Genomic DNA, 13,954 nt, shown 5'->3' with positions numbered 1-13,954 from the left:
GATAGACAGAAGTTTAAAATCATTGAAAAAGTAAGATGAAAAATAATAAAATGCTTAGGAATAAATTTAACAAAAGCATACAACTTGTACTCTGGAAACAACAAAACATCACTGAAAGAAATTAGAGAATGGGTATCACTGAACATTGCTGAAAGAAATTAAAGACATTAAAGAATAGGTGGCCCAGTCAGTTAAGCACCTGACTCTTGATTTTGGCTCAGGTAATGATCTCAGGCTTATGAGATCCAGCCCCACATAGGGCTTTGCACTGGGTGCTGCCTATTTAAGATTCTCTCCCTCTGCCCCTACCCCCTCTCTAAAAAAAAACAAATTAAAGAAGACCTATATAAATGGAAAGATGTCTCATATTCACAACTTAATACTGTTAACAGGGCAATATTCCCCAAGGTGATATACAGATTCATCTCAACCCCCATCAAAATCTCAGTTGCCCCCCCTTTTTTAAGGATAAGCTGACAAGCTGATTCTAAAATTATCATGGAGATACAAGGGACGCAGAACAGCCAAAACTATCTTGGAAAAGAGAAACAAAGTTGGAAGACTCACATTTCCTTATTTCAAAACTTCCTAGAGGGCTACAGGAATCAAGGTTGTGTGATATCAGGGTGCCTAGGTAGCTGCTGATTAACTGTCTGACTCTTGGTTTCAGCTCAGGTCAGGGTCTCATGGGTCATGAGACTGAGCGACATGTTGGGCTCCCTGCTCAATGGGGAGTCTGCTTGAAGATTCTCTCCCTCTGGACCTCCCCCTGCTCGCTCTCGCTCTCTCTCTCTCTCTCTCTAGCTCAAATAAATAAATGAATAAATCTTAAAAAAAAAAAAAAGACTACGTGCTATTGGCATAGAACAGAGATAAAGATCAAGACCCAGAAATAAATCCAGAAATGTTTATGGTGATTTTTAACAAGGGTGCCAAGCAAATTCAGTGGGGAAAAAAAGCCTTTTCAACAAATGATGCTGAGATATTTGGATATCCATATTCAAAAGGATGAATCTGGACTCCTTCTTTATACCATCTATAAAAATTAACCCAGAATCAAACACTTGCATGTAAGAGCTAAAACTATAAAACTCTTTAAAGAAAATATGGGAATATATCTTTGTGATTTGGGACTAGAAAAGCTTTCTTAGATATGACACCAAAAGCACAAGCAACAAAACAAATTAGATTACACCAAAATTAAAAACTTCTATGCTTCAAAGGACACTCTTGAGAGAGTGAAAAGACAACCCACAGAATGAGAGGAAATATTTGCAAATCACAGATCTGATAAGGGACTTGTATGCAGAATTACAATGGAAAGATAACCCATTAAAAAATGGGCAATGGGTTTAAAGGCATTTCTCCAAAGAAAATATACAGATGACCAAAAAGCACATGAAAAGATGTCTGACATCATTAGTCATTAGGGAAATGCAAAATCAAAACCACAATGAGATCCCACTTTGTACCCACCAGGATGGCCATAACAAAAAAGACAGATAAGGGACGTCTGGGTGGCTCAGTTGGTTAAGCAGCTGCCTTCGGTTCAGGTCATGATCCCAGAGTCCTGGGATCGAGTCCCACATCGGGCCCCTTGCTTGGCAGGGAGCCTGCTTCTCCCTCTGCCTTTGCCTGCCATTCTGTCTGCCTGTGCTTGCTCTCTCTCCCCCTCTCTCTAATAAATAAATAAAATCTTAAAAAAAAAAGACAGATAAAAACAAGTCCTGCAAGGAGGTGGGAGAAATTGGAACACTCACACACTATTAGTGGGAATATAAAATGGTGCAGCCACTTTGGAAAACAGCTGGCAGTTCCTCAAAAGGTTAAAAAGTTACCACATGATCCAGCAATTGCATTTAAAGGTGTATTCCTAAGAGAATGGAAAACATATGTTCATTACAAGAATTTATCCATGAATGTTCACAGAAGCATTTTCAGAATAGTCAAAAAGTGGGAAGCACTCAAATGTCCAACAGCTGATGAATGGATAGACAAAATGTGGCCTATCCACACAACGGAATGTTAGCCACGGAAAGGGATGAAGTACTGAGACATACGACAATGTGGACGGCCTTGAATACATTATATTAGTGAAAGACATCGATGACAAAAGGGTACGGTTTATGTGAAATGTCAAGAACAGGAAAATCTACAGAGACAGAACTAGACAGCTGGGTGCCTAGGGCTGAGGTGGGCTGATGGGGAGCGGCAACTTAGGGGACTGCACTTTCTTTCTGGGGTGATGAGAATATGTCAAAATTGACTGTCATGATGATTACACAGCTCTGAGCATGCTAAAAACCATTGCATTTTAACTTTAAATGGTTGAACTGTATAGAACGAGATTTACATCTGAACTAAGCTATTAAAAAAATGGAATAGCGAAGCCACAGATTGGGAGAATGTTCAGTGTACGTATCTGAAAATAGACTTGTGTCCAGAATATTTAAGGAATTCCCTACAGATCTGTAAGAAAAAGACAGACAGCCCAATTAAAAAAAATAAGCAAAAGACTTCAAATGTGGATTTCCAAATGGCTAATAAACAGAAAAGATACGCAATTTCATCGACCATAGGGGAAATGCAAGCTAAACCCACAATGAGAAACCGCCCTCAGTGGCCACAAGTAAGAAGACTGACAATACCAGTGTATCCGCAGCATGAGGAACATTACTCCCAGATGCTGGGGGTGGAAGTATGTATCACTTCAACCACTTTGAAAACCTATTTGGCAGTTCCTAATAAAAGCTGGATCTGTGCTTCCTCTATAACCAATAATTCCATTCTAGGTAGATACTGAGGAGAAATGATTGCTCATGTTCCCTCAAGATATGTGTGAGAACATTCATAGCAGCTTTATAATAGCCCGAGCTGGAAACGAGCTAAATGATCATTAACAAAGGGATGGATACACCAACGGTGGTATATCCACACAGAAGAATACTCGGATGAATCTCACGTATTGCATTGTGCTAAGGAAGCCAGACACAAAAGAATACGTAATTCACGATTCCATTCATATGAGGTCCAACAGGCTAAACCAATCAAATATGGTGGAAAGCAAAATAATGGTAACCTCTGATGGGTGACATGGACTGGAGAGGGGCACAGAGGCATCTTCTGGGATGATGAAAATATTCTGAGTGGTAGTTACAAGTACATGCACATGCATACACACACACACACACACACACACGAAAAATTTAAGCCCTGCCCTTAAGATTTGTGCATGTAACAGTATGTAAGTTACAAAAATTTTTTTAAAAAAGAAAGCTGCTCTCTGAGGTCCCTGGGTGAGGGAAGACAAGGGCTGCTTTTCCCCACTGCCTCGTGTCTCTTCCAAGCCCTTCATTTAAAGTTAAAGTCTTGGGCCTGGAGTTCATGGTCCAACCTACCTCCACACCTGCTCACCATGCATACCAGGACTTCTCCAAGATGAGCATGCTTCACAATCATCTGTGGGACTTATTCAAACCCCCATTGCTGGGCCTGCCTCCAGAGCTTCCATTTGGGAGGCTGGGGATGGGGCTGGATAATTTTCATTTCTCCCATGGTCCCAGGTAATGCTGCTGCTGGTCATGGGATCACACTTTGAGCACCACTGCTTTACAGGAATCCTCTTTTCCAGCCTCTGTGTCTTTGTTCTGTGCTTCTGGCATCTAATCCATATCTTGTTCATCTTTTAAAGCTGCTTCAAATGCCACCTCCATCATGAAGCTCTCCTGGGCTACTTCAGCAGTCAGTCTACAGCCTCCAGAACTCTGGGGTCACAGCCTGAAGGGAACCACCCTGATCTCAGAAAGTCTCTGAAGTCTCATATTTTAGCTTATGAATTAAGGCACGTTTTACATTATTCTCTAAAATATATCCAAGTGTGATTTAATTACTTAAAAATATATATCTCGTGGGGGTGGGAGGTTGGGGTACCAGGTGGTGGGTATTATAGAGGGCACTGCTTGCATGGAGCACTGGGTGTGGTGAAAAAATAATGAATACTGTTTTTCTGAAAATAAATAAATTGGAAAAAAAATATATATCTAAAGCAAAGCAGAAACTCATAGAAAAGTGTCCTGTTGGACACCTACTACATTCCTCAGGCAGGGTTATGTGTATCCCAACCTGAAAAGCAATGGCTTTGCAAAATTTTGCATTGTCAGGCTATGTACTTACTCTGTATGTTTGTTATCTTCTCTCCAATTACGCAGAGAGCAGACTGTGTCTCATTCACTTTTAAGTTTCATCCTTAGATTGACCGAGCTTTGTTCATAACTGTGCTGAATGAATGTTTTTAAACCATCTATTTTAAAGCTTCTGGCTATCTGCACAACCAGAGTTGGGGACTAGTGTTCTAGAGGATGCTTGTCTTGAAGGGGCAGGGAATCACAAAGAACTCGTGCTGAAGGGACCTTACAGGATCATCTGTTTGTGGGCCACAAATGGTACCGCCCATCATCATCACTTGGAGGGTTCATTAAAACACAGATGGCCAGGCCCTACCCCCAGAGTTTCTGATCTCACAGCTGTGGGGTGGGGCTCAAGAATATGCATTTCTTATAAGTTCCCTGATAATGCTGGTGCCACTGGTTCAGGGACTACATTGGGAAAACCACTTTCTTGGTCGACTATTTCTCACACTGTGCTCCATGGAGCTTCAGAGGGAGGCAGGCAGAGGTACCTTAAGGGAGGTGGAGGCAGGGCCCAAACTTTGGCCTCTACCCACCTTTGAACCAAAGCATCTCTCCTTTTAGCTAGTCTTCATATCGGGGTTCCAGGTAAAATTCCATTTGAAGACAAGCTTCCATGGCTAAAAACGTGAGTCCCACTGGCCATCTCAGGGTGAAGGATTAAAAGGGAGAGAGACTTTCCAGGGTTACACAGCAATTCCTTTTCTTGATCTGAATTTCTTGAACCCCACACACGTGGGGTAGGAACCCTTTCCTGAAAACTCCCCAAGAGCTACTACATTCATACTTCCCAGTATGGAGAGCTCACCCCCCCCCTCCCTGGCAGTTCAAATGGGAAGAAAGCACATCTCACACTGAACCAAAATCTGTCTCTCTCTGGGTCCACAAAGATCAATGAGTTCATTGATTGTGCCCTGGGAGAGCCTGCAAGAACTCAGAAACAGGATCCTCCCCACTCAATTAAAACTTACTTCTTAATGTTGTCTGCGGACATGGGCACAAAGATAAAAGTAAGAGACAGACACACAATCTTCCTAGATCCACACAACTTCCCCAGCTTGAGGCCATCTAGGAGTTTGGCCTGGATTAACCTCTTGGTCCCCCAGCATCACCCCCTCCCATCCAACCCACCAGACCAACCTTCCCCCAAACTCCTTCACTGCATCTGCCCTGCTCAAGTCCTCAGGGCTCCCAAATTCTTCTACCTCCCTTTTGAAAGGCCCTGGGGCATGATATTCAGGCTTTCCCTGAAGACCAGCTTTCTAGTCACACTTCCTGTAAACCCCACACCCCCAAACCCTCCACTCTGTCCACTTGTTCCTGCTGCTCCTATCCCCTGGAAGGCCTGTTCCTACTTTCTGTCCATCAATGCCATCTCAACATCCTCTCTTCCAGGAAGCCTTCCCTGACTTCCTTCCTCCTGCTCACACTGATTCTCCCCTCCTAATGCTCCCTAAACCTAAACAGACTGTTCTACTTCCGTTTGTTTCCTCCCCTTCTCAGGACTCTGGAGTCATATGGCCCTGGCCCTACTTCTTACCGGCTGTGTGACCTTGGGCAAGTCACTCATTTTCTCTGAGACTCAGTTTTGGACTCATTCAACCATCTGAGAACTCTTTACTGAGTAAGAGTGCGTGTAGTTAAAAGACATAACGTATGTGACTGTCAAGCACACAACAGAAGGTCAACAGATGCCCATGCCGCCCTCCTCTACGGCACCAGTGTCCAGGTACACTGGACACTGGCTGTGCTGAGAAGCCAGAGCTGTCTTGGAGGGGAAAGAAGGGACAGTAATCGGAGGCAAACTGATAGCACCAATTCAGATAAACTCATAAATCTGACACTGAGTCCCTCTAGATCCTGCACTTGCCCCAGTTTTGTCAGTGCCAAGGCCACGGTTGAATTAAACATGCATGTAGTGCTAAGGGAGGGTTGTCCTGTTCCTCCAAGCAGTCTGAGAAATCTGGCTCTGTCCTGGGCACTCCTGATGCCCTTTCAGGCAGCTACCACCACAGAGCAAGGTGGGTGCGGGAGGTGCTATCAGGGGACAGATTCAGGGAGGATCTGAGAAGCTTCTCATCTGCCTTTCTGCACTGTGTTCTCCTAATACTCCTCCCTTAGTCCATCTGACCCTTTCACAAAAACCTGCCAGGCGGGTCACCTGGGTGGCTGGTTTGTTAAGTGCTTGACTTCAGCACAGGTCATGATCTCAGCATCCTGCGATGGAGCCGCAGGGCCTGGGACTGAGCCCTGCCTTGTTGTCATCATCATCCTCGCTCTTGTCCTTGGGCTCCCTGCTCAGTGGGGAGTCTGCTTGGTCTTCTCCCTCTGCTCCTCCTCCCATTCTTGCACTCTCTCTTTCTCTCTCAAATAAATTAAAAAACAACAAACAAACAAAAGAAGTGTTGCATGGCTGTGGTGTGTGCATGAATGACATGCACCCCCCCAAAACCGAAGACCTGCCAGGCCCCCGGTGCTTGAAACCCCCTCCCCATCCCACACATTCCCTCAGGGAACTCCAGGCCACTTCTGGGCCTTCAGTTGATATCTCCACACTTAATCACTTCTGGTGTACATCCTCTGCTCAGCAATCACTGGGATGTCCTTCCCCCATCCCTCACACTTCACAGAACCCACACTAAACTCCTCATCACCCTTGTGTCTAGATTGACCCCTTCCAACATTTGCTGCTCTGTTGAGTCAGCAAGTCAAATATCTGAGGTCAGCCTGGACCCCTTTCTTCCTCTCCCGCCCCCTACAGCCAGCAATCACCAAGCACATCACCCTCCAATCTGCCCACAGTACTCCAGTCCACTGTCACCTTCTGCTGGAATCACCCAATGGCCTCCCCACAGACATTCAGTGGATCAAACCCAACCCCCAACACGACTCATGGGACCCTGCCCACTCTGCCCCTCACATCTCACCACTCTGTCATTCATGCACACACCACAGCCATGCAACACTTCTTTCAACTCCCAAAGATGCCAGTTTCTAACTGATTCCAGACCTTTGCATATGCAAACCCTCTTGCCAGGTACAAGCTTCCTCACCTGGCCGACTGCTCCCCGTCCTTCAGGTATCAGCTTAGACATGTTTCCTCTGGGAATCCTTCTCCAGACTCCAGAAGACTCGGACGGGGGCCTCCTCTGAACTTCTCAGGCTCAGTACACCCCTATCATTGTACTAATATTGTCCCTTTTGTGCTTGTCTCCTTCCTAGACTGTCAGTTCCTGAAGGGCAAGGACCCAGTAGCCAGCACATTAGAGGTGCTTGGGAAAGATTTCTGACTGAAAAAGTGGTAAGACTGCTGGAAGGATTAGCCCCACCATCACTCATTCATCAGATATTTACTGAGCCCTGATGGTGTACCAGGCCTCACAAGACACTGGCAATGGGACCAATCAAGCTCTTTGCCCTCAACGAACTCTGAGTTTAGCGAGGGAGATAAGACAGTAAATAAGCACCTGAGAATAGCCCCAAGATAAATGAAGCAAAGTGGACAGAATGGAAGTGAGAGAGAGACAACTCAGTAATCAATACCCCACTCCCAGTAAGGGACAGAAGGATGAGACAGAAAGCCAGCAAGGATATAGAAGACTCAAACAGCACCACTGATCAGCCTGACCTAAGTGACATCTATAGGACACCCACCAGCTAGAGCAGAAAACACACATTTTTCAAGCACACATGGAATATTCTCCAGGATATACTATATGGAAGGCCAAAACCAAATCTCAATAAGTTTAAAACCACACAAAGCACATTCTCCAACCAGGATAGAATTAAAAATCAGCAGTAAGAGAAAATTTGGGAAATTCACAAATAGTTGGAAATGGGACAACATAATTTTAAATAACTCATGGGTCAAAGAAGAAATCACAAGGGGAATTAGAAAGTATTTGGAGCTGAACAAAAATGAAAATACGACATAAGTAAACAAATACATAAATTAGATGATTTTAGATATAAAAGGTTCCATGAAGAAAATAAAATGAAGTATGAGATGGTGCAGAAGAGGAGGCACAGCTGTGGTTCCTTACCCTCCCCCAGCATCCACACCCTTGCCATGGCCTCTTCTTAGGGAAAGCAGATCACTATCCCCCATCTTTGGGCAAGGGCATGGCATTTCCTTCGGCCAATGGGATGTGGACAGAAGTGATGATAGGCCAGTCATGAGCCTGAATCTCAGAAGACCTCTGGTGTTTCTGCTTGTTCCCTGCCATCACCATTGGAAGGGCCTTCCCTGGTTGCCTGCTGTCCCTTTAGCCTGGGTCCCAGAATGAACATATAAGAAGCACAGCCACTGAGTTGAACTGAACTTTGACCAATTGATTTCCAGTTGACCCAGACTATATTTTCCCCAAATGGCTCATAACAATATCTCCTATCTCACATGGTCATTATGCAATGTAAGCTTGGTATTTCTCCCACTGATACTGGAAACTATCCCCTCCCCTTGAACTTGGGTAGACGTATGTGACTTTCTCCACTACTAGAGTATGATATAAGTGGTGCTACGTGACTTAAACCTGGAATATAAAAATGCCACGTACTTCCTCCTGGCTCTCTCTTGGGACACCAAGTCTTGGAATGCAGCCACCATGCTGTGAGGAAGCCCAAACTTGCCCAAGCAGAGAGACCACATGGAGAGGCCACAAGTAAGTGTTCTGGTCAACAGCCCAAATGAGGTCCCAGACAATAGCCAGCACTAACCACCAGCCATGAAAGATGACACTTGGGGTGATTCTAACCTCTGGCCATCAAGTTTCCTTTGGTCTTGAAGTCCTCCCCAGACACTGGGGAGCAGAGACACACTCTTCCAACCTTGCCTGGTCCAAACTTCTGGCCCAGAGAATTTGCAAGCATAATAACATAGTTGTTCTGCCACGAAGTTCTGGGCACCAATTCTTTGAGCTGATAGCAGAATGAGAAGGAGGAACTGGTTATGAGAAGATCAGGGGTAGGACATTCCAGCGGCAGAAAAGCGTGTGAAAAGTCATGCAATGGAAATGCATCTGTAGTATGTGAAGAAGAGTGGGAAGGCCCAGAGTTGCTGAAGCTAACAACGAAAGTGGTAGGAGGCAGCACCAGAGAGGTAGGTGAGGAGGGATCAGATCATGTCTGATGGGCCTCTTAGGGGAGGGGGCCTCTCTTGGGGAATCAGATGGTGATAACTTCCAGGATTACCTCTCCCTGTTGGCAGACTGGCTTCTGAAAAGGGCTTCAATGCCTTAGGCCAAAGGAGGAATCCATGGTAGGAATTTTCAGCTCTTGCTAGGGAGGGATTTTTTTTTTTTTTTAAATATGAGAAAACACAGCACTGATGATATCCACAGGACGTAACTGTTCAAGGTCTATAATGACTCACTACCTGGCCTGGCATTTCAGGTACTTGGTTTTTGGACCAATCATTCAACCCCCAATTCCACCTCCAACCTGCCTTTCCAAACTTATCCATGTTCTAACCATGTGTGATGATGCACCATTCTCTAGACATATCATGTACTTTCAGGTCTGTGAGAATTTCCATGCTGACCACCTGCCTTATGTGCCCTCTTCCATCAAGTTCCTTCTGAGTCTATCTTAGGGGCACTTCTTTTGCCAGTCTTCTTAGATACCCCAGAGGGAAATAAGTCTCTCCCTTCCCCATGCTCCTGCTGATTTTGCACAAAACTATAATTGTGCAAATTATACTTACTGCGGAGTAGCATAACTGTCCACCTATTTCTCCTCCCTACTCCATCCTTCCCCGCAAAATAAGAGACACCTATTCAAGGGCAGATTCCAGGCCTTATTTATCTTAGGGGCTCAAAAGCCCATCTCAGTGCCACACAGGCACTGTAAAAATCCTGTGATGTCTGATTCAAGAGGAATAAGCCAGGTGGATGGATGGTTGGATGGATAGGTGAGTGGGTGGGTGAGTGGATGGGTGGACGGGAGGATGGCTGGATGGCTGGAGGGATGGGTAGACCTCTGAATAGTGGATGAACTGAAGGAGGCTATGAACGGGAACACAGATATGGCATAAGGGGGCATAGATTAAAGGACAGATGAGTGGTTGAAAAGCTGGGTACATGATGATTGGACGAGAATTTGATTATACAGATGGATGGGCAGGGGGATGAATGCATTTATGACTGGGTTTCTGGAAGGACAGAAAGAAGTCTTTAAACCAGAAGTTAGCAAAGCCTTTCTGTAAAGGGCCACACAATAAATATTTAAGGTTTGTGGACCACATACAGTCTTAGTCATATATTCTTCATCTCTTTTTTTTCTTTTTTCTTTTTCCAAGCATAAATTGCCCCATGAAGAGAATTTTATTGATGGCACTAGTTTATTTCTCTCTTAAAAGACCAACAGCAACCAAATGAAGTGAACATAACCTCAAGAATTTATTGTCTTCATAATATAACAAAATATGAAGCTTAGAACTGACTCACTGGCCCTTTGTCTTCTTATCTCCTCCCAGTTCAAAATGCTTGCATCCCCTAATAGCCAGCATTCTCTTAGATCTGCAATTGCACTCAACACATTCAAGCCTCAGCACAATCTTCTTTGTAGTTTAAGCCTTTTTCTGGAAAATCGGCTTAGTCTGCCCACCATAGCCACTTCGCTCCCTTTCATAATGCCACTTTGCCTGGGCATAAAGAGAGTCTTTGCCTTTCTTGTACCGTGTCATTTTGTGGGGTTGGTGCTTGCCACACTTCTTGCAGAAAGTCCATTTAGGAATGTTCACCGTGTTCGTGAGAGTGCTATCACCACAGAAAGCTCACTATTTTTTTTTAATTATATATTTGACAAGGGTCTAGTATCTAAAATATATGGAAAACTCTTACATCTTTTCTTTTTTTTTGAAGTACAGCTGATGCATCTTTTTTGTCTTTTTTTCATAAACATTTAAAACACATAGGGGTGCCGGGGTGGCTCATCTGTTTAAGTGGCTAACCTCAGTTTAGGTCATGACCTCAGGGTTCTGGGATGGATCCCCTTGAGTTAGGCTCCCTGCTCAGCAGGAAGTCTGCTTTTCCCTCTCCTTTTGCCCCCCTCCCACTCAGCCCCCCTAAATAAATAAACAAAATCTTAAATAAATAAAAAAAATAAACATATAAAATCCATTTTAGTTAACAGGCTATGTAAAAGTGGGATCTTGTTTATTAGGATTCAATTCCTGATGACCAGAATGTTTAGTAATCCCTGAGTTAGTTCTGTCTACCAGTTCACAAGTACAGGGTTGAATCACAAACACAGAAGGCCACAGGCCACCCCATCCCCACTCAAAACAACATAATGCAGCCAGGGACCTTCTAGCTGGGGAGGTTCAGAATGCATGATCAGCCCTTCTCATTTCTGGGCAGCCTTGGGATTTCAATACCATCAAATCTATAAGGAGGAATTCTGAGAGATAACCTGCCAATCTTAGCACTCAGAGATGGATCCAGTCTGGGAGTGGTGGAGAATGTCTCGAAGTTTACGGGTTTCCTTTGGACTCATGTCCCTGGCTTGGACTTGGAGTCACACTGGGGCTTTTCTTCCACTTCTGTCCCCATACACACTGACGTCATAAATGGAGCTCTGGACCACAATTTCCCGAAACTAGCTTAAGAGTTGTGACTTTTATGGGTTCTTTTTCTTTTCCTCCTCAGGATATTATTATGGATTACCAGTGGTTTCAGCATCTTTCCAACTGGCAGGAAGCAGTGCAAACACAGATGGAAGTTTCCCAGTTAAAACGCTCTTAACAAAGTCATAAAACAAAAAGCCCAGCCTCTCTGTCATGCTGCCAGCTCAGAGGCAAGTGAGAGAGGAAAAAAACAAAAATAAAAACAGGATACTGACTCTTCCTGCCCTTCCTAAAGAGATCTTCTAGGTGTTAAGAGGGTGGTACACTTCATACCTGAGGGCTTTGGGGTTTAATAATGAACACAAACCTTTCATCCTAAAGGAAAAACGGAGGCACTGGGCGCACAGAGTAGTGCTCTGTCCTGCTTCTGGGGACCTGGGGGCCCCTGCTCACATAGCAATGCAACACTAGGGTGATGTCACTGACAGGGACCTCAGCTGGATTCTTCAGGAGGCCTGGATTGGTGCTGGGGCTCTGCTGCATCCAGAGAGGTCCTTGCCACAGAGAGCTCCAAAGGCAGTTGGGAGATGCAGGATTAACACATGACAGTGCACTGGGAGTATAGGGTGTTCACCCTGGCTCAGTCACTCTCTCTGGGCCTCTATGTCACCACAGACAATATGTCTAGGGTGGACATTCCCAGTTCTGATGTTCTTGGAGACGTGGTGAACAATGCAGAACAGTACTAGGCGACTGGAAATGGCTTAGAAACCTCAGCGAGCAGGTGCCCTTGATGCTCCCTCACTTCCCATATCTCTGTTGTACCCTCTTCTCTCATTCCTCCTTATGACTCATCCCAAAAGTCACCACCTCGGGGAATGATTCCCCCAGGTTGTCAGTCCTTCCCCCTGTGCCCCAGATAATTTCTCATTTTCTAATCTGTTTTCTTTGCTGGCCAGAGAGCTCCTGGGAAAGGACTTGTCTGATCTGACTTTCTATTTCCCATATCTTGTCACACAAGAGCTCAGAATTCATCAAAACATGTTTGTTGAAATGAACTAAACTGACTGCAAAGGGAGACCTTCCAGACAGTTTTGCGGGTGGCAGTGCCTGATACCCAGGCAGTCTCCACATCTGGCCTCCTTTCCTCAGAAAGTCCACAGGATTTCCTCTCCAATGGCTCAGGTGTTAACTGCCCCAGTGCTGAGAGGACTGAGAAAGCCTCTCTATTCCCCAGCTGTTCTGTCTTTGTGCTAACATACCTTCTTCTCCAGAAGGATCTAAACATATATACACATATATATATGCCCCCCACACATGCATGCACCAACACATGTATAATCACACACTCACCTAAACTCGCACACACAGCAATGACCCTGAATTATATCTGTCCTCTTTCCTCCTTCCTCAACAAGAGGGCTGAGGAAACTGCAAACATCCTTCCAGAAACCTTAGCACAGCCCCTAATAGACCCCGAGTCCAGGCAGAGAGACATACCCATGGAAAGCACAGTGCTATTCACCCCCTGAAGCACATGAACCAAGAGACAGATGTCCACAAAAAGCCTTGGTGCGTATCTGTCTGCTGCCAAGCCTCTGTTCATTGAAATCACCTGTCTCCTTGCTGCTTTTCTGCCTCTTATATCATAGCCTTGTAAAAGGGCAAGTTTTGGACAACAGAAATGATTAACTCACCAGATGTAAGTGCTGGAGCATCTCCACATATCTGCAGAGGGAAAGAGGGTTGAGTTTGCATTAATTCCCATCCTGTTTAAGCCAGGGAGGGGTGATGTTCTGTTAACAAGCTCAAGGCCACCGGCAGCTGACTGGGGACTCACGCTTTCTCCGAAGACAGCAGTTCCTGTGCGATGACATGGGCTCTAGATTGTCCTTCCATCTGTAAGAGGGAACAGAGTGAACAGGAGGGAGAGCACCGATTCAGAGAGAGGAAGGGAGACCCCACCTCCACAAGCCTTGGTTTTACAGAAGGACCTGCAAACTGCTGGAGGCAAACTCCATGTACTTCTCAGCCCGTTCCTTGACACTCATGACCTGTGAGATCTTCAACTTCATGTACCTCGGTTTCCTTATCTGCAAATGTGGATATTGAAGGACTCGAACTTGTTTCCGTATCTACAAATGTGGATATTGAAGGACTCTAACTTGGAAGGTTGTCAAGCTAATGCTCAGCACTCTGCCCA

General features: G+C 45.0%; 1 protein-coding gene and 1 pseudogene across 3 annotated transcripts in view; both read right to left on the bottom strand.

Annotated features, from left to right (window-relative positions):
- Window positions 1-13,954, bottom strand: part of FGD5 (FYVE, RhoGEF and PH domain containing 5) — a 122,253-nt gene that overhangs the window by 39,380 nt on the left and 68,919 nt on the right. For all 3 annotated transcript variants that reach the window (XM_044252924.1, XM_044252925.1, XM_044252926.1), the window contains exons 4-5: window positions 13,592-13,650; window positions 13,449-13,479 (exon numbers count right to left, since the gene is read on the bottom strand). In XM_044252924.1, the coding sequence (XP_044108859.1) occupies window positions 13,449-13,479; window positions 13,592-13,650 (90 nt within the window). The remainder of the gene's footprint in view (window positions 1-13,448; window positions 13,480-13,591; window positions 13,651-13,954) is intronic.
- On the bottom strand, window positions 10,126-13,255 carry LOC122908428 (annotated as a pseudogene).

The sequence above is a fragment of the Neovison vison genome, chromosome 6 (assembly GCF_020171115.1).
Source record: "Neovison vison isolate M4711 chromosome 6, ASM_NN_V1, whole genome shotgun sequence".
NCBI lineage: Eukaryota > Metazoa > Chordata > Mammalia > Carnivora > Mustelidae > Neogale > Neogale vison.
Note: the sequence above shows the minus strand (reverse complement) of the source record. Positions and strands in the feature narration are given on the sequence as shown.